The sequence below is a fragment of the Cibotium barometz genome, chromosome 58 (assembly GCF_041138505.1).
Source record: "Cibotium barometz isolate CiBa-2024 chromosome 58, ASM4113850v1, whole genome shotgun sequence".
Taxonomy (NCBI): domain Eukaryota; kingdom Viridiplantae; phylum Streptophyta; class Polypodiopsida; order Cyatheales; family Cibotiaceae; genus Cibotium; species Cibotium barometz.
In genome coordinates, this window is record NC_141103.1 from 33,366,676 (window position 1) to 33,394,543 (window position 27,868).

General features: G+C 48.4%; 1 protein-coding gene across 5 annotated transcripts; it reads left to right on the forward strand.

Moving 5' to 3' along the window:
• LOC147606184 (uncharacterized) lies at positions 1–27,794 on the forward strand. 5 transcript variants are annotated; one of them, XM_086792455.1, is made up of 8 exons: positions 1–374; positions 2,030–2,082; positions 25,902–25,961; positions 26,049–26,126; positions 26,640–26,769; positions 26,920–26,972; positions 27,091–27,279; positions 27,399–27,794. In XM_086792455.1, the coding sequence occupies exons 1-8, from the start codon at positions 35–37 to the stop codon at positions 27,537–27,539; spliced, it is 1,044 nt and encodes a 347-aa protein (XP_086648581.1). In that variant the 5' UTR covers positions 1–34; the 3' UTR covers positions 27,540–27,794. The 5 variants fall into 5 exon arrangements, with proteins under 5 accessions (XP_086648581.1, XP_086648582.1, XP_086648583.1 ...); XM_086792456.1 differs by having other exon boundaries at positions 27,094–27,279; XM_086792458.1 differs by having other exon boundaries at positions 244–374; positions 1,959–2,082.
• The last annotated feature ends 74 nt before the right edge of the window (positions 27,795–27,868 follow it).

Sequence of the window (27,868 nt, forward strand, 5' to 3'; positions counted from 1 at the left end):
TTTCTGTAGGCGGGTAAAGTGTGGCCTGTGACAGATGGCCTCCTTATGTGGGTGGGCTTGTCATGCCTGTTCTGTTACTGGTTCAACTGACGTAACACTGTCTTTCTCCATAGCCAGACCATGGAGAAGGCAAACAAGATATGGGCGCCCTCCTTTTTCTTCACGGCGCAAGACAGTAGTCTACAGTGACCCATCACCATCATCATCAGCGGTTTCACCCAAGGAGGCGCCCCCATCCGCCCACAAAAAGAAGCCCAAAATCAGGCAACTCTTTTCCATGTCCAGCCCTTACAATGAAATCACTGTTATAGATGTTCCCCAAGACATGCCGTCTGAATTTGCTGGCTCTAGACTACTGCTATTGGACGAATCCGGTAAGTTTTCGATTTTTTTTCCTTTTTCAAATGTTACCTTATAAATAAATGAATATGTATATATGTGTGTGTGTATAAATAAACATATAAATGAATTGTATGTGTGTGTGTGTGTGCGCATGCGCATATGTATCTATAGATACTGAGGTTTCCCACTAGTAATATATCATTACTAAAAAAAAGTGTGTATATAGCTATAGACGTGTGTGTGTGGAGCACACACATATATGTATGCATGGAGGAGAATAAAACTGAGGAAATTTTGGACTTAGAGAGAAGATTCATAAATTTTGAAGCTGAAATTTTGAATATATACTGTTTCCCTCCCCCCCCCCAAACACACACACACACACACACACACACACACACACACACACACACACACACATACTTTCCTTGGCTAAATTACTCTATGCCAAGGATAAGGAACTGCATTGCATGCATCTGTCATGTGTCCATTCTTACTTGATCCTAATGAGGTTAGCGTAAAGTGCATTAATGGGTTGTCAGTGGGCCCTAGCCTTAGTGGCTTTCTACCGAATCATGGTTCCCAGCACAACTAGGGGGTGTGAGTTTGAATGCCAACACATACAGCATACATGACCTACTAAAAAAAAGTTCATTAGCGAGAACCCAGAAAGCAGGGCAAAAGTGAAAGCAGTAGAAAAAGCATGAAGAAGAAAAGCAAGGGTTTAATCTGTTGAGACAGTTGTATACAGACATGCCAAGATTAGACTGGCCAAAACAGGTTTAAAAGTGCTGCTCCATGGGTTGTGGTGGCCTGATTCCTTTCTCTTAAGGGGTGTTTCATCCACAGCCAACCCTCCCTTTGTGGAATCAATGGGCAGCTATCCTGGGCTCCCCAGGGCTCCTCCACGAAAGTCCCTCCAAGTGTGGAGCACTTGGTCTGATACGTGGGACACTTGCTTTTCTACATTTCCTTGATGGGTCTTAAGGGCTTCTTTGGCTTTTCGTGATTCTTCGGGTCTTCATGTGATCTTTCCTTTGATTTTCATGATTTTGTCTTGCAAATCACTTCAAACTTCCCTTTAGTAAGGTTCTTATGTTTCCACATAAAGCATAGCGTGTTCCAGTTCTGACTTCACATTATATTCTAGAGTTTCCAGCTTGCCAATCTCCATATGTCCATGTGCTTTGAGTGGCTGTCTCCCGTTATTGGCATGACCTACAACCACCTTGTGTGTGTGCATACCCTAACTTATTCTTAAAGTCACTCAGTAGACTGTGTCCCTTCATGAGGGCTCACAAAGATCTAAACTGTAACTCTCCTAGACTACCCTGGACATGTCCTCAGTTGTCTTGACACATGCATCGGAGCACTGATGCATGTGGCGTTTTGGACGTCTTGCCTCATGCTCATAGCCTCTTTTTCCCCTTTATATTAGGCCTCACAAAATGGACTGATTTCTGTGCTAAATGCTAATTCTAAGTAGTAGTCCTAGCTCTTGTGACAAGACTTTAAGTTCTGCACATGTTGATTAAGATTTTGCTGACTTGGCCTAGACACGATGCTTTGATGATGGAAGAAAAGGTTTTAATAATGTGCATGTGCATGTGGCGTAGGACTTATGACAGAATTTGCTGGACAATTCTTTTCTACTGACTTGAAATGCTCGGAGTACTCATAAATGCAGGAAATGTTCATAGTATCTACAAAGATGATTGCAAGTGGACCAACGCCTACTGGGTAAGGATCTATTGCAGCGTTACCTGATTGCAAGATATCGTGAATGTTTTCTGTGACATGTCCCTACATATTGTGCATCCATTGTATTTACAATAGCCAATGCATGATATACAATCCTAGAAATGAACCCTACCTTATTCAGTCGGCCGTGCACGCCCTTTTGGGGGGGGGGGTTTGAAGAAACAGTATTTTTCCAGCCCTAAAAAGGTATTTTTTCTGGGTATTTTATATTTTATTTGGGTTTTTTTTGTCTTGGCTGCTGGCCTACACCTTTTAGGGTGATCTACCAGCACCCCCCCTCAGTATATATAGCCTTGCCTATCTTCCATCATTGGTGTACCACCTCGTTGTTATATCCGGTACCATCTGGCCACTACCCGGGACAGCAGCCCACCCTCTGCTACAGGCCACCGTGAGACAGCAGCCCTCTCTGCTATCATCAGCGTTTACATCTTCTGCTGGCCGCCTACATCAGGGCTGTCTTCAGCGTTTAGCTCAGGCTGACATCAGTGTTTTACAGCAGCCTCACATCAGGCTCACGTCAGCCTTACATCAGGTTTATATCGGCGCTTACATCAGGCTTCCTTCAGCACTGTTATCTGCGTTTTACATCAGCATAGATCAACGCCTACATCAGCACTTCATCTACGTTTACATCAGCAGACATCAGCGTTTTCATCAGGGCTTATATCAGCGTTTATATCAGCCTTACATCAGCGCATACATCAGGGTTCACATCAGTGCTTACATCAGCATATCTTCTGCGTTTTACCACAGCCCATGGGACAGCAGTCCCCTCTGCTATACATAGAGCATATCAGCGGTTTTGCCTCAGCTCTCACCATCGGGACAGCAGCCCACTCTCTGCTACATCGGGACGGCAGCCCACTCTCTGCCTAGCTTCACCATCGACATCACTTCAGGTACGCAGCACCTGTGTGTCATGTGCACAGTGTGTATCTACCGTGTGCTATACGCATGCAAGACTAGTTTCGAGGCTTGGGGAAGCTTGAAACTAGGCAGGTTGATTGACGAGCTGAGTTAGGGAAATACTAACGGGCGGGCACCCAAGTATGGACGGATGGGCGGCCAAGTGTGGACGCCCGATGACTGGCCAAGAGCCTATAAAAGGGTGGCCAAGGTTAGTTATTGTATTATAGAGAGTCTCGCAAGTTTGTGAGAGCTCTATGGTCTTGGAGCCTGGATCTAGTGCAGACGTGCACCTGCTTTGTGCAGCTGAGGCCGGCAGCAGCAGTCTCGAGGCCCGCGAGGGCAGCTTCGTGGCGGTATGGACGTCGCGAGTAGGAGATTGGTCGGTACGTCATCCTAGTTAGCTCAGCTCGTGGCTCGGTGGGGACAGCCAAGACTATGGGCTTGCCCACAGCTGTCATGGTTGGGAGGTGAGTCAGGCATGCACCCCCTTGCTTGTTTGTTTGTTCGTTTGTTTGCAGGATTTGAGTTTCGAACCAAGATCGATCACGAGGAGATCCATGGGGATTTGAAAGTGGTATCAGAGCATACCTCGTGAACGAGCAAGTCGGTAGGTAGAGAAGATGAGGTCGAAGAACGGTATGTGTTAAAAAGCTTGCTGTTTTTTTTGTGCATACTGCAGTTTTCAGATTTAGTATGTGTTTTTTCTTCATCAAAGAGATCCATGTTGATGGGAGGTGGTAGTTTAGTAAGGGTCGATTGCTTTGCAAGGAAGAGAAGTCTTGTTGTGCAGTTGCGTGTACTGTAGAGAGAGAAAAAAGAAAAAGAGCATATTGCTTTGCGTTGAATGAACGTGTGAGAGAGAGCGAAGTATGCGAGGCGTTGTATAAGCTGTTGGTTGACGTGTTGCAGGCGGCTAGGCTTGCAGCCGGCCAAGCATGCGAAGGCGCCCAAGGCTGGGTAGGCAGGCGGCTTAGACCGTGTAGGCAGCTAGGCGGCTTGCGCAGCCAGCCCAGGCAGCGCTGGAGCGCCTATGCCAGGCGGCCAGGCAGCGCCCAGACCAGGCCTGCGTAGCCAGCCCAGTCCACGTGGCCTTGTGGCCAATCTTGTGCGAGGGAGGCGTAACCTGCACACAGGCGCTGGCAGCAACGCTGGCGACAGCAGGAGTCGACGACAGCAAGCGCCAGCAGATCTAATCCAGGAGGGAAGCAAAAAAAAACACAAGGAAAGCGTTCGTTTTTTTTTGGGAGTTTAAATTTTTTTAAAAAAGGTTTAAAAGTCCTCTCCTCTCCAAGGTTTCAAGGTGTTTATTTATTTATTTTTTTTAAAGCCTAGAATATATATATATATATATATATATATATATATATATATATATATATATTCAAAGAAAAAAAAACACAAAAGCAAAGCAAAAGCTTAGCCTAGCTTTTGGAGATTTTTGGCTTTTGGGAAACCTTTATAAACCCCTCAAGTGGGCTTCTTGCCACACATCTCTCAAGTTTTCAAATTTTCAAGCTCTCAAGCTCTCAAGTTCGCTCTCACTTTCATTGTGCAAAGATCAAATTTTCTCTCCACGTACCCTCTTCACGATGTCGACCCAAGAATCAGAGTTGGAGCTCCTTGTGGAACGCGAAGGCTTGCCGGCTAAGGTACCGATGCCGATCTTTTTGACGATTTTGTGTCAAAATCAGATTTCCAAGAGTACAAAGTAGCTCTCGAAGCTTCTTCGACGGAACGTCAGGCACAAATCGCAGCCCAGATGCAAGCTTTGCAAAACTCCATCGCTCTCTTGATCACTATCCTCTCTACTTTCTTGGGTATGGATACCTTGGCTTCAGCTTTAGGCCCCAATATTACTCCGGAACCGTTCGGGGGCGAGCAAAAGCAGCAAACCAAGGAGATCGTGGACACTTGGCTACATAAGTGGCAAGTTCACTTTCAGTTTCATCCATATGATGATGGAAAAAGGATCCAGTTAGTAGCAGGTTTTCTGTCCGGCAAAGCTTTGCTTTGGTGGAAGGAACTCAACCCTAAGCCAACGACTTGGGCACAATTTGAAGATATTTTCAAGAAAGAATTCCTCAAGAAAGAGGATGACTATGATGTTGTTGCCCGGTTTTCAGCTTTGACCATGACCTCGCAGCACCTCACTTATGAGGTCTACCTCCAGAAGTTTCGTGACTTACAGATGAAAAGCTACAAAGATGGATCCCACTACTCTGTTGGGATTTTTCGTAGCTGGTTTACCCGACTTGTACCGATTACAGGTTAAAAATAACAAATGTAAAACATTGGACGAGGCTATTCATTCAGCTCGTATCTATGATGATACGATGGTCTCTTCCAAGTCGAAACCCGTTACCGAGCAGGGGAACAAGCATAAAAGAAAGTTCTCCGCACCTATGGCTAACACGACTGAAGGCAAGTCTTCGGACCAACCTTCGAAGAATTCAAGTTCGACACGAGCGAAGAAGAAACGACTCCTTAGGGCTTTGAAGCTCAAGAAGGAAGAACGTTGTTTTATCTGCGAAGAAAAAGGACACATGCGTAACGAGTGTCCGAAGCACAAGGGTACCAAGTCAAACGCAGGACCCAAGCCAAAGGCAGCTAACTAGTTGTCTTTGACAGGTACGTCAATTACTGTACTTTCTCGCCCTAGTACTTGTTCTGATTGTCTGTTCAATTCTAAGGTATTTGGCATGCATGATCTTCTCCGAGTTTATGGCGAAGTGAATGGCCATAAAATTCACATTCTTTTAGACCCTGGCAGTTCGTATAACTTTGTTAACTACAAACTTGTGTAGAAATTGAGTCTTGATACGACACTCAGCGACCATACCTATGAGGTACGCCTACGTGCGGGAAGACAAGTTTAGGATCGCAAGGTGGAGATGCTTCCAATCCAGATTCAGGACTACAAAGATATTCTGGAATGCTATGTTATGCATCTGGAAAATGTAGACTTGTTATTAGGGATTGAGTGGTTTAAGACTCTTGACGTCCAGATAGATTGGTCTAGTCATATTTTTTCTTTTCAGCATAGGGACACCAAGTATAGTATTTTAGGTGATTGTATTCATCCCTCTCAGGGACCTCTTGTAAATACAATTGATTTTGGAAATATAATGGATTCTTCTTTGTATACTGCTTTCCATTGTGTATTGATTCCACTTTCTTCTTTTCTCATCCCTTCCATGGATGTAAATGAATTAAGTGTGTTTGAAAGCAAAGAATTATAGAAGATACTTGATTCGTTTCAAGACGTATTTCCTAAGGAACTGCCATCGGGTTTACCACCTGACCGGGCAGTAGATTATCGTCTTGACTTGATCCTTGGTGCTCATCCTGTCAGTATTCCACCTTACAAGATGAGCCAAGCTGAGGAAGATGAGTTGGCTAAACAACTTGAAGATTATTTGAGGATAGGCCAGATCCTTCCAAGTAAATCACCTTGGGGTGCACCTGTGTTGCTTAGGAGAAAGAAGGACAATACTTGGAGAATGTGTATAGATTACAAGAGATTGAACAAGCTGACAATTAAGAACCGTTATCCTCTCCCTAGATCAGATGACCCGATTAACCGATTAGCAGGAGCGAAATATTTCACGAAGATAGATTTACGTAGTGGCTATCACCAGATACGTATTCATGAAAGGCATGTCGAAAGAACTGCCTTTCGGACTAGGTATGGCCATTACGAGTTTCTCGTATTACCTTTTGGGTTAACCAATGCTCCAGTCACTTTCTAGCAAATGATGAATGATCTTTTCGGTTTTATTGTTTTTCTTCGAAAATCTGTACGGGAGTACTCTCAGCTCACACTACCGATGACCGACTTATTGAAAGGTCGTGGACGTAAGTCAAATCAGCCTATCACTTGGAATAACGATTTGGATATGGCCTTCAGACTTTTGAAAGATAAAGTCAAGGAAGCACCTATCTTAGCATTGCCTGATCCTAGTCGGCCTTATGTTCTTGAAACTGATGCCAGTGACTATGCTATTGGGGCTGCTTTATTTCAAGATGATAGACTGGTTGCTTTTGAAAGTAAAAAGCTAGACGACACTCAATCTCGTTGGCCAACCCTTGAGAAGGAGCTTTATGCTGTGATTCATGCTCTCAAGGTTTGGAGACATTATTTATATGGCTCCAAGTTTGTGGTATTGACTGATCATCAGTCAATCAAGTATGTATGTGATGCGGATGATTTGAGAGGCAAGAAAGCTCGTTGGGCAGAGTTAATGCAAGATTTTGATTTTGAGATCCGTTATCGGAAAGGGTCCATGAATAGTATTGCAAATGCGCTTAGTCGGATTAGAGAGGTGAATACTTTGTCGTTCACCGAGATTTCTACTGACTTATTTCAGTCATTGAGAGGGCTTTGCAGGACTGATAGTTATTTTGGTCCATTTTGGCAGAAGATTCAGGACGGGAGCTCATTGATTGACCAAGACTCGATGACTGAGCAGTCTACTATTCAAGTCGCAGGAGGCCAATGGATGATTCGGAATGGTTTGCTATTCCGTAATGACAAAATTTGTGTACCACAGATCCCGGACATTAGGTCCAAGATTCTTAAGGAGTGTCACGACGCCCCTTCTGTTGGACACCCTGGGGTACACAGGACACTATCATTAGTGAAACACACTTTTTATTGGCCGAAGATGAAAGGGTATGTAGAAGATTATGTTCTCAATTGTCAGATTTGTCAGGCAAATAAAGCTAAATGCTTTAGACAGGCTGGGTTGTTGCATCCTTTGCAAATCCCAGGTAATAAATGGGAAAGTATTTCCATGGATTTTATTACCGGATTGCCAAGAACACATCAAGGCCACGATTCTATTTGGGTTGTGGTAGATCGCTTGACAAAAATGGCTAGATTCTTACCGACCTGGAAGACTATTACAGCTATGCAATTAGCTCGGCAGTTTATCGAGCAATTGTTTAGACTGTATGGGTTACCGCAGGACATAGTTAGTGATAGGGACTCTACTTGTTTTTGAGAAGTTGGAAACAACTTTGAATTTGAGTTCCTCTGATCATCCTCAATCCGATGGCCAGACTGAAAGAGTGAATCAGATTTTGGAGGATATGCTTCGAGCATATGTATCCAAAAGACAGAGTTCATGGGAGGATTATCTTCCTATGTTAGAATTTGCATATAACAGTACTAAGCATACGAGTACACGGTTTAGTCCTTTCATGCTTATGTATGGTTTTCAACCAAGATCACCTGTTACAGTAGGATTCTCAGGACTTCAGCATGATGCAGCACGTAATTTTTTGCAAGATATGCAGGAAATGTTACAAGTTGCGAAGGAATCTATTAGAAGTGCTCAAGACCGAGACAGGTTTTATTCTAATAGACATCGTTCACCTAGAGAGTTCTTTGAAGGAACGATAGTGTATTTGCGAGTTCCGAAAGATTCCGAGACTTTACGGACAGGTAGATCTCCGAAATTATCCCCTAGATATTGTGGATCATTTCGTATTACACGATGGATTGGTTCAGTTGCATATGAATTGGATTTGCCTTCTCATGTGAAAGTTCATCCTGTATTTCATGTCAGTAGACTTAAGGAAGTACTGGGTGGAGCAGATCAGTTAGTTACTCCTCAAGAAATTATAGATGTCCAGGACATGACATTTATTCCGCACGAACCTGAAAAGATTCTTGGATTTCGTGAACGAAGATTGCGTAATATGCTTATCACGGAATACAAGATGAAGTGGAAGGATCGTGTTGAGGAGGACGCTACATGGCAGACATTGACTACTCTTCAGAGAGATTACCCTGGCTTTTTAGTGAGCTCAGGAGTGAGCTCTTAGAGGAAGGGGAGTATGTCATGTGCACAGTGTGTATCTACCGTGTGCTATACGCATGCAAGACTAGTTTCGAGGCTTGGGGAAGCTTGGAACTAGGCAGGTTGATTGACGAGCTGAGTTAGGGAAATACTAACGGGCGGGCACCTAAGTATGGACGGGCGGGCGGCTAAGTGTGGACGCCCGATGACCGGCCAAGAGCCTATAAAAGGGTGGCCAAGGTTAGTTATTGTATTATAGAGAGTCTCGCAAGTTTGTGAGAGCTCTATGGTCTTGGAGCCTGGATCTAGTGCAGACGTGCACCTGCTTTGTGCAGCCGAGGCCGGCAGCAGTCTCGAGGCGCACGAGGGCAGCTTCGTGGCGGTATGGGACGTCGCGAGGAGGAGATTGGTCGGTACGTCATCCTAGTTAGCTCAGCTCGTGGCTCGGTGGGGACAGCCAAGACTGTGGGCTTGCCCACAGCTGTCATGGTTGGGAGGTGAGTCAGGCCTGCACCCCCTTGCTTGTTTGTTTGTTCGTTTGTTTGCAGGATTTGAGTTTCGAACCAAGATCGATCACGAGGAGATCCGTGGGGATTTGACACTGTGTCACCAGAGCTTGCACCACTCGGGACAGCAGCCCTCTCTGCTTCAGATACATAGCACCCGTGTCACAAGAGCTTGCACCACTCGGGACAGCAGCCCTCTCTGCTTCAGGTACGCAGCACTTGTGTCACAAGAGCCTATACCCTTCAGGTACGCAGCACCCTTGTCACGAGAGCTTGCACCACCACCACCATCACTTGGGACGGCAGCCCTCTCTGCTCTTCATCGACCACCTCAGGTACAACAGCACCCTTGTCATCAGAGCTTGCATCACCTCATCTTCCACTGCCACTATCACCTCAGAGTGCCTCTGCTTCCACTGATGCGAGCCTTCGACACCGACCACCACTTGGAGTGTTTGCCTCACATCGACGCGAGCCTTCATCATCGATCGTGCTTCAGCTCCGACATCATCTCTGCTTCTTGTCTTTCTTCTCAGAGTCACCTCACATCAAAGGGCTCTTGTACATATTTGCACTCACCATTATATATATATTCACTCACATATTTCATGCTGTGTGGTTTTGCTGTGATCTCTCGTACATCTGGTCTTTTCGTCCTTTTGCCCTCACATGCTATCAGAGCTATCGTGAGCAAAGGGATTGAAGACCTCAAGAGCACACATCATGGATCGTCTACCCGCACTCCTGGAGGACCGATTCTTCTCCCCGGAAGATGCTTCTCTAAACTTTGATCTGGACCACATAGGGAATGGGACTTCTTACTTAGTGGAGAGTCCTGTTCAATCCATGTACATCGACTCATCCTCGCCACCTTTGCCTTGCGATCGCCCTCTCTGACTTTATCAGATTTTGTTTCCAGAGGGGGATACATTCCTTCTGCCATTGTGTCTGTGTGGGACCCTGGCATCCATCATCTTCTTTCATCTTCTCTCATGGTCTCCTTTTTGGCCTGAGAGGGGGTATGAAGAAATAGTATTTTTCCAGTCCTAAAAAGGTATTTTTCTGGGTTATTTTGGGTTTTTTTGTCTTGGCTGTTGGCCTACACCTTTTAGGGTGACCGACCAGGAACCCCCCGCCCCCCCCCTCAGTATTGTTAGAAGTCATCTCCTGTCTATACATATACACCAAGGCCTCTGTTGTGGGTATGCTCGCCCTTATTAGGTGTTTTCTCGTTTTTCCCCACTCTCCGTATTTTTCCCCATACTTTTTCCATTTTTTCCATGGCTTTGGGGGGCAGTCACGGGCTGGCAGACGCATCTCCTCTAGCCGACTGTACATGTCCTCATTTCTGACCTGGCCGACTGGTCTTTGAGGGCTGGTCGTGGAGATCTGTCCATTGTCGGCTGCCTCTGGAGCAGGTCGATTGGTGCCTGGGGTCCATATAAAATGGACCCCCACAGCCCACTGCTCCCAGTTCAGTGTGTTGCAGGCTCGCACTTGTCTTCTACGTGGGCCCTTGTTCAACGTGGAGTCTTGCACGTGTTTGCTCTCAGATGTGTGTCTCATATTCCGCTGCGCATTCCGACATGGTATCAAAGCACAAGGCTGCTTGAAGATCGTGGAGACGTGGAGAGCTTGCGGGACTGTTGAAGCCCTTGAAGATCCGGGAGACTTGGAGATTCGGGACTGCTCGTGATTGGTGCTGATCGAAGGCATCGGTGGACCGTACGGGATGTGGAGAAGCAAGGAGTAAGCAGTTCAAGCCTCATCTTCATTGTGTTTCCCACCCACCCTCCCTTCAGAAGACCAAGTTCACCCCTCCCCCGAGGAGCAGGACTGTTCGTGTTTTTAGTGCTGTTTGGGAACCCTTGTGGGCCATTCGGGACGTGGCGAAGCAGGGAGCAGCAAGTGCAGCTTCGTCTTCAGGTTTTGTTCCCACCCACCCTCCCCATTCACACGACTAAAGTTCACCCCCCGCAATGGCAGATCTGTTAGAGCTGGCTGAGAGGCATGTGAAGATCCCGACACTCCCCACGTTCCCGGTGGACTGGCAGTTGGACGGGAACAACTACGGCATATGGAAGGTTATGATGAAATCTGTTCTGGAGTCTTATGACCTCGTTGATTTCATCGTTGTTGGGGTTCCACGGCCGGAAGTAGAGGAAGGGGAGGTACCGTCGATCTGAAAGGACCGAGAGGCACAGGCACAGATGTGGGATTTTGTCAACGCCAGGGTTCGTTCGTTTATCTTCCTCAACTGCACACCGCAGGTAATCAATCATGTAAAGCATATGACGCTGGCCAGAGATATATGGCAGCATTTGGCTTCTCTTTACAACAGGGTATCGCCCATGAAGAGGATTTCCTTGGAAGTACAGATGCGGGTTATGAGCCCTGCAAAGTCGTTGACGATGCGGGAGCATATTATGGAGGTTCGGAGGCCTTAACTGGCCAATGGTCGAAAGGCCGTAACACGGGCAAAGGGAAGGCTTCATCGGAGAAGTCTGTTGAGAAGAAGTCCGTTACTGACCGCGAGCAAATAAAGGTAGAGAGGACCTCTAATGATTGTGGTGAGAAAGGCCACTATTGGAGGCAATGTCCCAAGCGGAAGATCGAGAAGGGTGAAGATTCCTCAGCAGCAATCATGAAGACTCCGGCTTTTGTGCACGTGGAGGTGATGGACACCGATGTTTCATTTTCTTCAGGCAGGAAGGAGGTTGGAGGATTCTCCGCTACGGATACTCGGGAGTGGATTTTAGACAGTGGTGCTTCCAGGCACATGACTTCTTCCCGTTGAGATTTACAGGATCTTTGCAGGTTGTCTGGTCACATTATTACTGGTGGGGATACATCCACTATCCCAGTTCACAGTGAGGGCAGGATGGAGATAGTTCCCGATGGCAGAGGGGGGAAGCATTCCTCCGAGGTGTTGTATGTTTTGTCACTTGGTTTTCATATGTTGTCAAGTGCATCAGGTTTGCAAGACTGGCGTACGGGTGGAGTTTGATGAGCATTTTGTTGCTCTCTGGGACAAGGCAACAGGCCATGTAGTTTGGGAAGGCGGAGTGGAGAATGGAGTTTACAAGCTTTCAGCACTCTCTCTCTCTCTCTCTCTCTCTCTCTCTCTCTCTCTCTCAGGTTCTCAGTTTTGTGATGAGTGGCAGTCTGGTAATGGCCACTTAAGTGTGGATACGTTGTAGGTGCAGGCTTTCCCGGACCAGATGGTGGATAGCTTGCCAGTTGATGGCAGCAGTTGGCAGGAACTTTCTAGTACTGATGTTGAATGGGAGAAGAATTAGGGTTTCATGTGGGAGACATACACAGAGAAGAAGGAGAGAGAGAGAGAGAGTTGTGGGGATAAGTCAACTCAAGATATGAGTGTGTGACTCCCCTATCACACATGTATATTTGCACTAGTACACATAGTGCACTTAGTACATTAAAAGTACTAAGTGTACTATGTACTATAACTTATGGGCTTGTACATACTGTAAGGGTGGGCATAATGCCTTTATCCCAACAACCTCCCACTTAAAGGCAAAGTGCCCTTAAATGAAGGAAAAGAAAAATCAGCGTGTACATGATAATATACAAGGCCATATCAAGGCTGAAACTGGCCTCATCCAATGCCCATCAAGTGTCTGCAATGAGCAAACCGCTCCGGAGGCAAACTCTTTGTCAACAGATCAGCCGGGTTGTCATCCGTATGAATCTTAACAAGCTGAATTTGCTTGTTCTCTATCACCTCTCTGATGAAGTGATATTTCACATCCACATGCTTCGTCTTTGCATGAAAGACAGGGTTCTTTGCCAACTGGATGGCACTCTGACTGTCACAATGCAACAATGGAATATCCCCTGTATAACCCAAATCAACCACTAACTGAGATAGCCATAATGCCTCCTTGTTGGCGTGCCCGCCAAGATCGTCAGCGTAGATTTTTTGGGACGTGGCTACTACCAGGTGGATTTCGAGTCCCCCCAGGCAGCTCAGATGGTGCTGGCTCGGAGCCCCATTGCCCTCCGCTCATCCCGGGCGTTCCTGGCGCGATGGACTCATGGTTTCGACCCCGCGTCTGACCCGCTAGCAGGCGCGACAGGTTTCCCCGTCACTATCTGCTTTCCTGGACTCCGTAGGGAGTACTTGCCCCTCTTGTCATCCATTGGCAAGGCGTTCGGGCAGGTGGTGGAGACGCCTCAGACAGCGGCTTCAGTGATTGCTCGGGCAGCAGGACTCCCGGCCATTCGTGTTGTGGTTCCGTCACCGGAGTCCCTCCCGAAGACGATCCTCCTCCCTTGTCTTTCTGGAGGACATCTGATACAGCGCGTGGAGTATTCGGGCCTCCCCGGCTAGTGTTACACATGTCGGGAGATGGGCCATCTCGCACGCGCCTGTCCCCGCAAGGGGGTTCATCCTTCACGCTATGCCGCCTCTGGACCCCGTGCAGGAGGCCCGAGGGGTGGCCATCCACCTCAGAGACCGGACATCCCTGGCTCGCCACAGCAGGCGCCATCATCTGACGAGCAGGCCCCGGCGGAGGATGCCGTGCAGACCCAGGAGGCTGGCGGATGGCAGGAGGTTCGCCGGCGGAAACGCCCGGCCCGCAGGGACCGTCGCTCGCAGACGCTAGCAGGCAGCACAGGCTGGCGGACAGGCGACTCCGGCTGGCGTACAGGCACCTACCCGCACTTATGCTCCAGTCAGGGATAGGCGGCCAGCAGGTCCCACCCCGATGGACGAGGATTCAGACTCAGTGCCCGTTGAGGCCGCTGGTGGAGCCTCCCACGTGGAGACCCCGCTCCCGCCTCCCCCCGCGGGGGGCCCCGCCCTCTCCTTGGAGCAGATTCCTGAGGATCCCGGGCCGCACTCTGCGACCCCCGGCTCCCCTTCCCCTCACCCGGAGAGCACTCCTTCCACCCCCCCCTCTCCCCCCCCAGCCCCCCCCCCTCCCGCCTCCCCCGGCGGCCCCCCCTAACACCTATCCTCTGGCAGATGCCTCTCCTCGCTCTCCCCCCTCCTCACCGCGAGCCCCCATCCCTCCCTCGGTCTCTCCAGGATACTTCGCCAGACCACCCACTGCCCCGGGGCAGCGCAGCTGGGTAGGCCAGAGCTCAGTCCAGCGGCTGTTCCACCGCCACTCCGGGCCGGTGGAGATGGCGATCCTAGCTTCGCCCGCCACAGAGTTCTCTCCAGCCTCCCTTGGGGGGCCCCCGCGAGTGATGGGGCTACCAGTGGATTACGGTTTTTTAAGGTGCCTCCAGCTGGATGCTGGCCCGTTCGAGACACTGGTCGCGCCCTTGCGAGTTTGCGTGGTGTGCCATCCCTCTCGTTCTCCTTCAGTGGTGAGCAGCATGGTGGCCTTCTCCTTTCCTCTCAGTGTTGCCCCAGACACAGCATGGGATTGCAACTCTGTAGAGGAAGTTTTGCGTGATCAGATACTGGAGTTTTCTCACCACTTCAGTGACTTGGGGCTCACGGACCTATTGCAGACCCGATTACACTCAGCCCGCATGAGCTTGTTTGGTATAGGAGATTGGCGGGCGGATCCGGTCCACACCTCAGTTGAGGCGGTGCTACTGATTCTCCTCCATGCCTCCCCGAGGGTGCAGCCTACCTTTAGATACATATATGCAAAGGATTGGTCTCACGCCTATGCCCTGGACAGGGCGAAGGCGGAGTGGGGCTGGACACAGAGACAGGTCACCCTCTTTTTGGAGAGACTCCGCACCCGGACAGACAGTGACTATTCTCCCTCCAAGCCGGCGCCCAAGACTCACAGAGTGGAGGGCAGATCATCCGGGCCGGCTGAGAGGGGTGAGCCAGTGGCGGCTGCTTCACTTGCCATAGCTCATCCATGAGGATCCTCTCATGGAACATCCAAGGTCTCGGTGGACATCGCTGCTACATTGGTCGGGGCAGACTTCGCCAGGAGATCCAGAGGGCTCTCGTTGGAGGACCCATAGATATCCTTTTCATCCAGGAGCACCACCTTTCTGCCGGGCGTACCCGCACCTGCGGGAAGATCTTGCCAGGCAGGAGTCACACTTTTTGGTCACCGGCATATGGCTCCTAGGGGAACCAAGGTGGAGTATGCATCTTAGTCAGCGAGCAGCTTCTATCCGAGGTTGTGGACTCTGGCACTCTGGTCCAGGGTCGAGCGCAGTGGATCATCCTTCGGGTTGGGGAAGACCGCATTGGCTTCCTCAACTTCTACGCCCCTAATGGGGCGACCGGGAGAGCCGAGTTCTGGAGCACCATTAGGCAGTCCCTCCCCTTGGCAGACCACTGGTGCCTAGGAGGGGATTGCAACATGCTGGAGGATTGAGAGGACAGGATGGGGGGCAGCCAGGAGACCATTCATGGACCGGAGCTCGCTGCCTGGGAGGAACTAGTGCTGCAAGTGAGAGGCTAGGATCCGTGGACTCTCCCGGAGTTTGGCAGGTTGCAGGGGAGTCTATCTTTCTCGCGCTCGGATAGACGGGCCACAGGAGTTAACCTTTCCCGCATCGACAGGTTTTACATTGATGAGTGGGCTTGTGATAGAGGTGGCACTGTGGGCATACTTGCAGGCTCCTCGTTTTCAGACCACTTTCCAGTGCTTCTCCAGATCGAGGACCCTACGAGAGGAGAGCGGGGCCAGAGCGTCCAGATTCCAGATTGTCTCATAGAGGAGCCCGAGATTGCGATCAGAGTTGAGCAGGTCTGGCAGGAGCTGCAGTTTAGGAGAGGATCGGCAGCTAGCGATCTTGCCAGTGGCTTGCAGGAGATCAGTCGGATGCTCAGACAGGCTGCCTTGGACCGTCTGGAGGCCTTCAGAGAGCAGGAGAGGAGCCTACGGAGGAGTCTAGCGTCCCTCCAGAGACTCCACGAGAGGGATCCTACGAGCCCTTGGATCTCAGAGCAGATGGAGTCAGCTCGCACTGAGATCAGATCCATCGAGGAGAGGAGGGTGGAGTTCCGATTCCATGCTCGGGCTTCTTTTTGGACACAGGCTGGAGACAGAGTGACTCGAGATTTCTTTGAGGCGACAGGGCCTCGCTTCAAACGAGAGGGTCTCAGGCGTCTTCGGCAGGCTGATGGCCAGGTTGTGGTGGATCCCCCCAGGGTTCGGGCGATAGCCACAGATTTTTACAGGGATCTTCTCTCTGTTGAGCCAGCAGATGACGGGGTGAGAGAGGCTCGGGAGGCAGTCTGGAGCTTCACGAGACTGGTTGTGCCGGCCCATTTGCAGCACTCCCTTCTCTCCCCCTTCTCGGATACGGAACTGGAGGAGGCTCTTCAGGCATTACCTCGGGGCAAATGCCCAGGAGAGGATGGTCTCTCAGTGGCTTTCTTCCAGAGGTACTGGGGCCTCTTACATAGGGGCTTCAGATTGGCATTCCAGGAGATTATGGAGTCGGGAGTCATGCCGGACAGCATGGCAGAGGGGTTGATTCACTTGATCCCCAAAGAGGGAGGAGACAGACTGGAGATTAGACAGTGGAGACCGATCACCTTGCTAGGCACGGCCTACAAGGTCCTAGCTAAGACGATCAGCAAGCGGCTTCAGCCTCACCTTCCGGACATCATCCACTCCACGCAGACAGGCTTCATCCAGGATAGGAGCATTCTGGATAACATCTTCTCTTTCTGGGAGGCTACGGCTTTGGCTAGATTTCGGCAGGAGGATCTGGCAGTGCTCCTTCTCGACTTCGAGAAGGCGTATGATCGGGTGGGCTGGGCCTTCTTGGAAGGCACTATGGAGAGGATGGGCTTCCCCCCTCAGTGGATCCGTGGGGTCTCTGCACTCTACACATCGGCTCATAGCCAGGTGCTGATACAGGGCGTGCACGGAGAGAGGTTCCAGCTCTCGCGCTCGGTGCGGCAGGGGTGCCCCTTGGCGCCCTTTCTTTTTCTTTTTGTGGCGGAGGCCATGAGCACTTTTTTGACGGCACAGGATACAGGTTTGCGGGGCCTTCAGCTTCCCATCCGCACCTCGGAGGAGCTCCTAGACTCGGAGTTTGCGGATGACACTGCTGTCTATCTTCAGGGAGGTGAGGAGAACCTCCGCCGCTTCGCCTCAGCCATGGACAGGTTTTGCAGAGGTTCGGGCGCTTTGATCAACTGGCACAAGTCGTGTGGGTTGTGGGTCAGTTCTATGCCCCCCCCGACTTGGAGGCCAGTTGATGGTTTTCAGTGGCTGCCCCCCGGCACTACAGTGCGTTATTTGGGATGCTATGTGGGCATTGACATATCTCCGGAGCAGCAGATAGCCCCCCTTCTTCTGAGCATTCGGAAGAAGCTTCTGTATTGGAGTACCGCTCGTTTATCTCTGGCTGGCCGAGTAGTTGTGGCCAACCAGGTTCTGCTTGCTACCATGTGGTACATCACTTCTTGCTGGGCCTTCTCTCGGGCGTGCATTGGCCAGGTGCAGAGGCTCATCAGGAACTTTCTTTGGTCCGGTGGCGACGGGCGGCCCGCCAGGGCCAAGGTGGCATGGGCTGTGATCACTCAGCCGAGGGAGAGAGGCGGCCTGGGCATTGTTGATCCTATTTGCCAAAGCCGAGCTTTGCTTGGCAAGTTGGTAGTTCGTGGCCTCTTGCCAGGCGCTGAGCCGTGGAAGGAGTTTCTTGTTTCCAGGATGCTCAGCCGCACTCCTTCTCTTAGCGGCCCCTGGACCCCCAGCATCAGGTGGATCTTTACAGAGCAGCGATCCAGAGGAGTGGGCCTTGGCTTCGAGGAGCATTTTGCAGCTAGCCTTCTGAGGGCCTGGGCGCATCTGAGGCCGTCACTCTTCCAGACTCCCCCGGGCACTGATGAGGAGCGCCTGAGGCAGCCATTGATCTGGAACCCCTTGATTCAACTTCCCAGTGGCCATATGGTTGGATAGCGGTCTCACGTGTCGTGGGGCCTGTTGAGCTCCGGCCCAGCCCAGTCCCTAGACGACTGGATATGTTTTCAGCAGCTGCCTCTAGAGGCTCAGGAGAGGAGACTCAGTGGGATGAGGGGCAGAGAGTTGATGAGACAGGACATTGAGGCGGCCATCCCCCAGGAGTGGCGGACCCCAGTACAGGACCCTCCACCTCCACAGTGGATGGGTGTCTTTACTCGGCATGAGATCCTTCTAGCGGTCTACGGCACAGCGGAGAGAGTTGCCCCACTCACTTTCGAGGTGGGAGACGGTGGCCAGCTTCAGAGGACACGACTAGATTTGAATGGGCTCCAGGGTTGTATTCTTCAGAGGGTGCGGGTGGTCGGCTTTCATCAGAGACAGTGGCATGTAGACCCCTCACCGGCCTCGATAGGGGAGGACTGTTCTTGGAGATTATGGGCTTGGGACAGCAGGCCTCTTATTCGCCTTCAGTGGGATCCAGGTGAGTGGTTTTGGCGAGATCCCTACTCGGCCCCTACCAGCCCAGGCATCCCCTTTTTTCAGTACACAGCGAGGTTGGGGCGGCGGATTCAGAGGCACAGGATAGCGAGCACCCCGGCGGCGGCCGAGCATTGGCGGTGACAGGGGCTCTCCCTTGCCTTTCTTAGGGACTTCTGGCAGCGCCTTTGGGCCAGCTTCCGGCCCCGAAAGGTGACGCTTTTTCTCTGGCTCACAGCGCATAGAGGACTGGCTGTGGGGGCTTGGCTAGCTTTTGGCAGACACCCAGCGTCCTGCCCTCGGTGCGGCCATGCACAGGAGTCGCAGCGGCACTGCTTATGGGATTGTCCACAGGCACAGCAGGTCTGGCAGCGCGCTCTCAGGATGGTTTTTGCAGGCTCACCAGGTGAGATGCTGGTGACGTGGGGTGCGGTGGCTTGGGCCACAGACAGCGGCTCGGCCCTTGGATATGAGGACGTCCCTGGCAGTGCGACCATCCAAGTCTCTGACAGGGCGATGGCAGTGGTTCCGACGCCAGACTTCTCTTCGGCAGCCCCTCAGGAGGGGGTCGGGCACAGATGGGAGATGATCAGCAGCATGACGGCTTGGCACATATGGAGAGCCCGATGCAGGGAGGCCATTGACCGCCAGGCGACTCCACCGGCGGAGGTCATACAGGCCCTCTGGGTGGACATCATTCACACCTTGAGAGGACACTGGGGGAAACTCCAGGGCGACTCGGATCGCATGAGAGGGCGCCGCAAGGCTTTCCTCCGCACTTGGCAGCCTGGCCCTTTCCTCACCGCGAGGGGCGAGGATGTCACTTGGCACTATAGGCCTCCAGTTTGGCTCAGGTGTTCACTGTGTTTTTATCCCTCCTTGCGAGGTGAGCTTTGTAGCCTTATGGCGTTTTCTCATTAACTAATAGAAGGATCGTTTTTCCGGAAAAAAAAAAAGAAGAAGCCATAATGCCTCCTTGCAAGCCTCTGTGGCTGCAATATACTCGGCCTCTGTAGTAGATAAGGCAGTGCACTTCTGCATCCTGGATATCCATGACACAGCACCTCCTGTGAATGTAATCACATAACCGGCAGTAGACTTCCGGTTATCTGGATGACCGGCATAATCCGAATCCGTGTAACCATGCACTAATGCATCCTGTTTGCCAAAGCATATGCACATATCCTGTGTGCCCTTCAGGTATCTCATGACACCTTTCACTGCTTCCCAATGCTTCTTGCCAGGTTTGGCCATGTATCTAGAAACCACTCCCACTGCAAATGCAATGTCCGGCCTAGTAGCAACCATGGCATACATGAGACTGCCACAAGCTGAAGCATACGGAATCTTGGCCATATCAGCCCTGTCACTATCCGACTGTGGGCTGTCCTTAGCACTGAGTTTCACATATGGAGGCAAAGGAGTACTAGTCTTCTTCCCCCCGTCCATATTGAACCTTTGCAAAACTTTGCCAATGTATTCCTTCTGAGACAAATACAACACATGCTGATTTCTGTCCCGAAGTATCCGCATACCCAAAATGTGATTTGCATCACCCAAATCCTTCATATCAAAGGTTTGATGCAGCCTCTTCTTCAAGGCATCCATCTCTTTACGAGATTTCCCGGCAATCAACATATCATCAACATACAAGATGAGGATCAATAGACTGCCATCCAAAGCTTTCTTGGTGTATAAGCAGTGATCTATGTCACTTCTCCTGAAATCCTGTGATTTCATGAATGTATCAAATTTATGATACCATTCCCTTGGTGCCTGTTTGAGCCCATAAAGACTCTTTTTACGCTTGTAGGACGGAGGCTTCCCTGTCCATACTTCTTCTGGCACTTTCCCACCAAGCCTCGTATTAGGTGACCTGTTTATAAGATGAATGGCTGTCATAACAGCTTCAGCCCAAAAACCATGAGGTAATGCAGCATGTGACAACATAGAACGGACCTTCTCCTGAATGGTCATGTTGATCCTCTCTGCTGTCCCGTTTTGTGGAGGATCATAAGGAGTAGAGAGCTCCCTCTTGATGCCTTAAGCATCACAAAAGTCCTGAAACTGTTTGGACATATACTCTCCACCATTGTCGGAACGCAAAGCCTTCAGTGTTTTGCCAGTTTGATTCTCAACATGAGCAATAAACTTCTGAAACACTGAGAATGTATCACTCTTCAAACGAAGCGGATAAACCCACACCTTGCGTGTGGCATCATCAATAAATGACACAAAATATTTTGCCCCTCCCAAAGAAAGCTGAGGCATCTCACATACATCTGTATGCACAAGCTCTAACTGAGCATCTTTCTGTCCAAGAGCTTTCTTGTGGGGGCACTGGAGTTACCTGCCATATATACAATGCTAACAAAACTGAAAACTTGAGAAATTTAGAGAAGGCAAGTAACCAAAACGAGACAATTGCTCCATTCCTTTGACACTCATGTGTCCCAACCGGCTATGCCACATAGAGATTTCCGGCAGCTCGGTTGCATTTACATTAGCATGGTGACAAACACCAGCATGCATGAAGTAAAGAGTGTCCACCTTAGAGCCTCTGGCAACAACCAGTGAGCCCTTACTAATCTTCTACTTTCCACGACCAAATGTGGTAACATAATCAGCATCATCAAGCTGTCCAGTAGAAAGCAGGTTCTTCTTGATCTCAGGCACATGCTTGACATCATGGAGCATAAGCTGTGAGCCATTTGAAAACACAAGCCTCACATCACCTCTGCCAAGAATCTTGCATGCATGGTTGTCACCCAAATAAACTACTCCTTCATTGCCAGCAGTATACCTGACAAACAAGTCTCTGTAACCTGTGACATGAAAGGAGGCACCTGAATCAATGATCCATGAGTGCATACCATGACCATCTCCTGTAAGAAGTGAATGGGCATCAAGTGAAGACGTGAATAGGACCTCATCCTCACTGTCACCTGCATGTGACACATTGACTTCTTCAATCTTGACTCCACTTTTGCCCTTTGGCTTTACATCTTTGGCTTCATCTTTGTCTTTGTCTTTTCCTTTGCCCTTCTCCGTTTGATCATTCTTCCATTTGTAGCATTGCTTTTTGATATGTCCCTTCTTGCCACAATAATGGCATTCCAAATCCTTTTTGGAGCGGAACTTGCTCCTTCCCCGTTCTTGGCTTTTACCCCTTTGCTGGGATCTCCCACGTGCATTCATTGCATTGGACTTTCCAACAGAGTTGTTTTTCCTGTTCATCTCCTCTTGAAGGAGAGCACCCTCAACATCTGCATATGACAGCATAGCATTTGAATTGCTAGTGGCTGTCCTGAATGTGTCCCAACTCTCTGGCAAAGTGCATAAGAGAAAAGTGGCTTTGAACTCATCGTCCATTGCCAACTTTTGATTGATTACCTGGCTGACGACACCATTAAACTCATTTAGATGGGCTGCCATAGACGCCCCTTCCTTCATTTGAAGACCTGAGTTTCTTCAACCAATACACTTTGCTTGAGGCACTTTGCTGGGCATACAAGTCCTGCAATCTTTGCCACATTCCCCAAGCTGTCTTCTCTTCACGAATGCTGAAAAGTAAAGAGTCTGACACAGACAACATGATAGTAGATCTTGCTAGCTCATCCATATCTTCCCACTCTTCAGCAGTAAGAGAAGCGGGCGTTACACCCCTTTCTTTGATAGGCTTGTGCTGCTTCTTCTGGAGCAACACATTATAGCACTGGGTTTGCCAAATATCATAATTATGTGAGCCTTCAAGCTTCTTGATGTGAAGCAATGAAGAGCTCTCACCTGTGGTTGCCATAGCAATATGCAACCTGTCAATGCCCGACTCCCTGCAAAATGTGCAAACACTGCACCAAAAGCACACAAAGTGCTCACAGTTGTTCTCCCAAAGTTTATCTCCCACTGCGGAAGCACGAATGCAACTCTACTCCCACTGTATGTGATGAAATCACCAAAATCTGGTTGCTGCAGATTTAGTACAGCACCTTAAATGTGCTCTGTTGCCCTTCCAAAGTACTGTACAACAGTACCAAGTGCTCACCAATGATGTACCAAATCTGTACCGGCAAGTACAGCAGTTGAATCAGACTCATACCGTTTACAGGTTAAAAATAACAAATGCAAAACATTGGACGAAGCCATTTATTCAGCTCGTATCTATGATGATACAATGGTCTCTTCCAAGTCTAAACCCGTTACCGAGCAAGGGAACAAGCATAAAAGAAAGTTCTCCGCACCTATGGCTAACACGACTGAAAGAAAGTCTTCGGACCAACCTTCAAAGAATCCAAGTTCGACACCAGCGAAGAAGAAACGACTCCTTAAGGCTTTGAAGCTCAAGGAGGAGGGACGTTGTTTTATCTGCGAAGAAAAAGGACACATGCGTAACGAGTGCCGAAGCAAAAGGGTGCAAAGACCAACGTGTTGCCATATATATAGGCAATGATGTGTGTGAACACACTTAGGACCGTCGGGGCACTTTTTCTCTCTTTAGGAGGTTTTTTTTCCCGGCTTGTATATACGCCTATCATTCTAGGGCTAACTTATCTTTTGTACATTGACACAATCTAATACATTGTGTGTTGTGTGCATTCTTGCTTCTTCTTCTCCAAGCTTTGTGTGCTTTCCTGCAGTCCTAATTCCAACAATTGGTATCAGAGCAGGCATCGGCTCCCAGGGCTACGCCGCCGGCACCCTCCGACTCACGTTCTCCGATTGAGTTGAGCTTTCAAAAGCGCTTGCAGGTCCCTATACTCTGCAAATAAGCTCTTAGGGCTTAGCGTTCTCAGAAATCGCATCTGAGGTTGTTTCGGGTTTCGTTTTTGCATTGCAAGTTCTGCACAGGTGTTTTCGTCATTTTTTGCAAAAATCTCGACAGTACAGTTTTCTGCAAAACAGGCATACGTATTCTATTGTGGACCGTGCTACATAGTACGAGTTGTTCTCTGTTCAGTCTTTGCTTCATTACAGGTAGCTTTTGCATCCGTTTCAGTCAGTGGCTATGGTTGATAACAGCAATGATGTATTTCGCATGTTGTCTGCTGATGATAAATTGGATGGAGACAGCAACTATCCACTTTGGGTATACATGATGCAGCATGTTTTGGTTGCAAAAGGAGTGTGGAACATTGTGCAGGGTATGGATGTCCGTCCAGGTTCTGTGGATGTAGGATCTGTTGAGGATGTTGTAGGTTCTAGCAGCTCTACTGTTGCTGCTGTTTTACCCACTGCTGAACAAGCTCGTTGGGATGGTAAAGATGCGCAGGCTCATGCCTTGATTGCACTTTCTGTCAAACGTAACATCACCCCACATATTCGTTCAGCTAAAACAGTAAAACAGGCTTGGGATATTCTAGCTGGTTTGTATGCAGGTCGTAATGAGACAAAAATCTCTTACCTGCGTAAAGAGCTAGAATCGAAGATTATGCAGGAAGATGATGACATGAATGTTTTTCTTGCTGAGATTAAAGATCTCAAGGAACAGTTGATTTCTGCAGGTAAGAATATTCCTGATCATTCTCTTGTGCAGACTGTTCTTGATGCTTTACTTGAGTCATATCAGACTTTTGCTTCCACGTGGAGACTAGTTATTGAAGACAGACCTGATGTTGTCAAGTATGATACTTTAGTCAACAAGCTCTTGCAAGAAGCGCAGTCCAGGTAAAACAGGGCTAGGTAGCGTGCAGTTGATCAGGCATTTATTGCTGCCCAGCAGAGAAGAAGTGGTAAGGCAGTCCCTTCCACTGTTTCTTCTCCTATTAATAGGTCTGCAACTTCTTCTCCTTCCACAGGTAGCAACAATAAGTCTGAGAAGGCTCTTGATAAAGGCAAGAAAAAGATCAGGTGCAACTATTGTAAGGCAACTGATCCTGTAATTAAGAATTGCCCTAAGCTAAAGGCTAAAGAGGCAAAGAAGAAAGAGTCAAATGCAGTCACAATAGTGGATGCTTCTATAAATGCAGATTCTGTAAATGTTGTGCAGGATACAGAATGGGCGTTTAGCGTGTATTGCCAGTATGACCCATCTGTACATGATACATGTTTGGCAGTTTCTGTTGACTCTGATGTTTGGTATTTTGACAGTGGTGCTACAAAGCACATTACCTCGCATCGTGATATGTTCACTTGTCTTGAGGTTGTCCCTAATGGGAATACTGTTACATGTGTCAATAATGCTTCTTACCCAGTGAAGGGCATTGGTAAAATTATGCTTACTGCTGCAAATGGCAGCGCTTTCACACTTTCAGATGCTTTATATGTGCTAGGGATAAAGAAGCATCTATTGTCCGTCTCTGCGCTTGCTAGACTTGGACTTGTAGTCAAATTTATGGATGACAGATGTACTGTTCATAATTTGACTTCTGGTGATACGATTATTGTATATGGCACCTTGTTTCGTAGGCTGTATAGGCTCAATTCTTATGACAAGTGTGTGGAAGATTCAGCAAATGCAGTTTCTGATGAAAAGGCTGTTTCAGATGCAAAACTATGGCATGCTCGTTTTGGTCATATGAACTTTGCTAGTTTGCTGCGTTTGCAGAAATTTGATATGGTTGCTTCATTGCCCCCCTTGAGGCACCATTGAAACATGTTTGTGAAGGCTGTATTTTGGGCAAAATGCAGCGTTCTGCGTTTCCAAAGGATGGTTCTGTGCGGGCCACTCGCAAATTGCAACTTGTACATAGTGATGTATGTGGGCCTATGCAAACTCCGTTATTTGCAACCCTAATTTCAAGTGTAGTTTAAGCTATTCCGATGCTCTCTTTTTTCTCTCTCTCAAAACCCTAGCACATAGGCAAAAGAGCACTACAGTTGGTATCAGAGCTGTTGGTTTTCTTATGTGGATGCTATCGCTCTTCCACCCTCAATCTGGAGTCTATACAGACTCTCGTATTTGACCCCATGAAGATCCAAGACATGTAGGTAACTTGACATCTTGAATAACTCATCTCTGTTAGTGCAAACAACGGAACTCAGCCTAGGGGGATGGGTTTTATGGCTATATCCATGCCCTATGGATGTACATCTGCATTTTCCATCTGCTTGAGGATGTCTTTGTTCTCTGACTTGTCAAAATTGATGTTCATGATATTATCAGAAAGATTAACAAGATCCAATATAGGAACACAGTGCACCTCAAAGCAGCTTTCTTACTGGGTTTTTATCTCTACATTCCTTTTTTTTGGGGGGTGAATATGTAAGTAGTTGGTTGTGTGAATGAACAGGATCAATTTGCTACTCTCCCACCCATTGTTCCAGAGGGGCCCATCGCAATTCTTGGCCTGGTATTGGTTATACAAGAAGTTGTTATTGGTCTTTTTTATCCTAAATATTTATGCAACTTTTGACATCTCATATAATAATTGTCCCAGGGAGGCGGGACGTCAGCACGACTAATGCTAGATTTGTGGCCATCCTGCAAGTTATTGGGTTGGGAAATCGATGACATTGTGAGTATTGTCCCTTGCAGCCTTGTTCCCATCTATTTCTGTTGCCTTTAACTTGTAGTTAATCAGAGAGCTTTACGACAACGGTGTATAGGCGGTGGTTAGAGACAATGACAAATTGCATAGAAAAAAGTATTTACTTTTGGGACCCTTCTGGTTGCTTAAGATGGCCAATCAAACTTAAGTTGTACCCATTGGAGTCTGATAGGCCGGCATACTGCACATCCCTTCTAGATACAGCGGCTCAGCCCACTTATCCCCTTCGTGGTGGGTCTGAGGGGACAAGCAGGCTGAGCTGCCATAGCTAGAAGGGGTTTGCAATATGGAGCCATATCAGCATCCTTCCAGAGATACACGTCCCAAAGTTGGTGGATTAAGGTTTACAGTCACCTTTGTTGTCTAAGTCGATCTCGAACCTGAACTCAAGTGTCTATTTGTGCTTGCTTATACATGATGTGATTGGCCACAGCGAATGTATATGTAAACCGTTCCTGAATTTTGTTGCGGCCCTTGTAGCTGGTTGATGTGGCTAGGACGTATTTTGGATTGTCAGAGCTGGAAGTTCTGACCCCACAGGGTGGCATACTGGAGGTTCATCTTGATGATGCTCTTCAACCCTCTGCAACTGTGGATGGTGGTTTTGCTGGTATGGAAAACTTGAAGAGTTGGCCAGAAGCATCATTTTTTAGTAGCTTTGCCTTCTATGATTGTAAAGGAGCAGATGACACAGTATGCTAGTGATGGTCTGATGCCATAGCGCATTCAGCATGTTCTAAAGGTGTGTGCACACATTCAGGGATAATTGTGGACTTGTTTGCAAATGGAGAAGTTCTTCCTCAGCTGCGACAGGTAACCAAACCTTGTTTAGCAGAGTAGGGCTATCAATCTATCTTACATGTCATGTAAGGGAACTAGATCCCTTTGCTGTAGTCCCTGCTGTGTTTTATTAAAACTATGTTTGTGACAGCAGCCAGAAACGTGGTTTGATTTGAAGAAAAGGTTGAGGGATGGTGGCCGTATTATGATCAATTGTGGTGGGATATGTGTTGAAAAGAGTGATCCAATGTCAAAGTTGGATGATGGAACATGGACATGGGAGGATGGTGGGTATGCCAAAGAGGCTACTTTGAAAGCTATGGTGGAAGCATTTCCTCAGGTATAACCGTATAAAAGAGAGTTCCTTTCTTTTCCTCTCAAGCCTGAGTTGCAAAATCTACATGGTTTTGCATTGTGGGAGCTATAATTTTTGTGCTGATTTTGGACATGGTTTGGCAGACTCTTTTTCGGAAGATGGGAGGTGAATCGGACAACTATATGGCCTTAACAGGTCCTCTTCCTGATCTTGCAACGTGGGCGGCAGTTCTTCCCATTGAGCTCCAAACAGGTCTAAGTGATTGGAGAACGTTTTCACTGTAATGTATACTCGTCTCAGCATTTCTTGACGCACCTTAAATTTAGTCTTAAAAATGTCAAATCCCTCAATTCTTTCAGCGAATTAATGAAGTAAAAAAATGCCAAATTCAGTGGTCAAGTTTATCAATTTTTAAACTTGGAATCTTGGAATTTGTCCTCTTCATCCAGGGATTCTAGCCATTGCCAGTCAGAATTGCTTGTAACATGCTGTTGTATGCTAAGCAATTAGGCAACATGGACAAAAAAAAGTCAGTTTTACTATTGATTATGACTCGTTAGAAACTGAGACTCTTGAGTGGAAGACAGCAACGTGATTCCTAGCTGGTTAATAT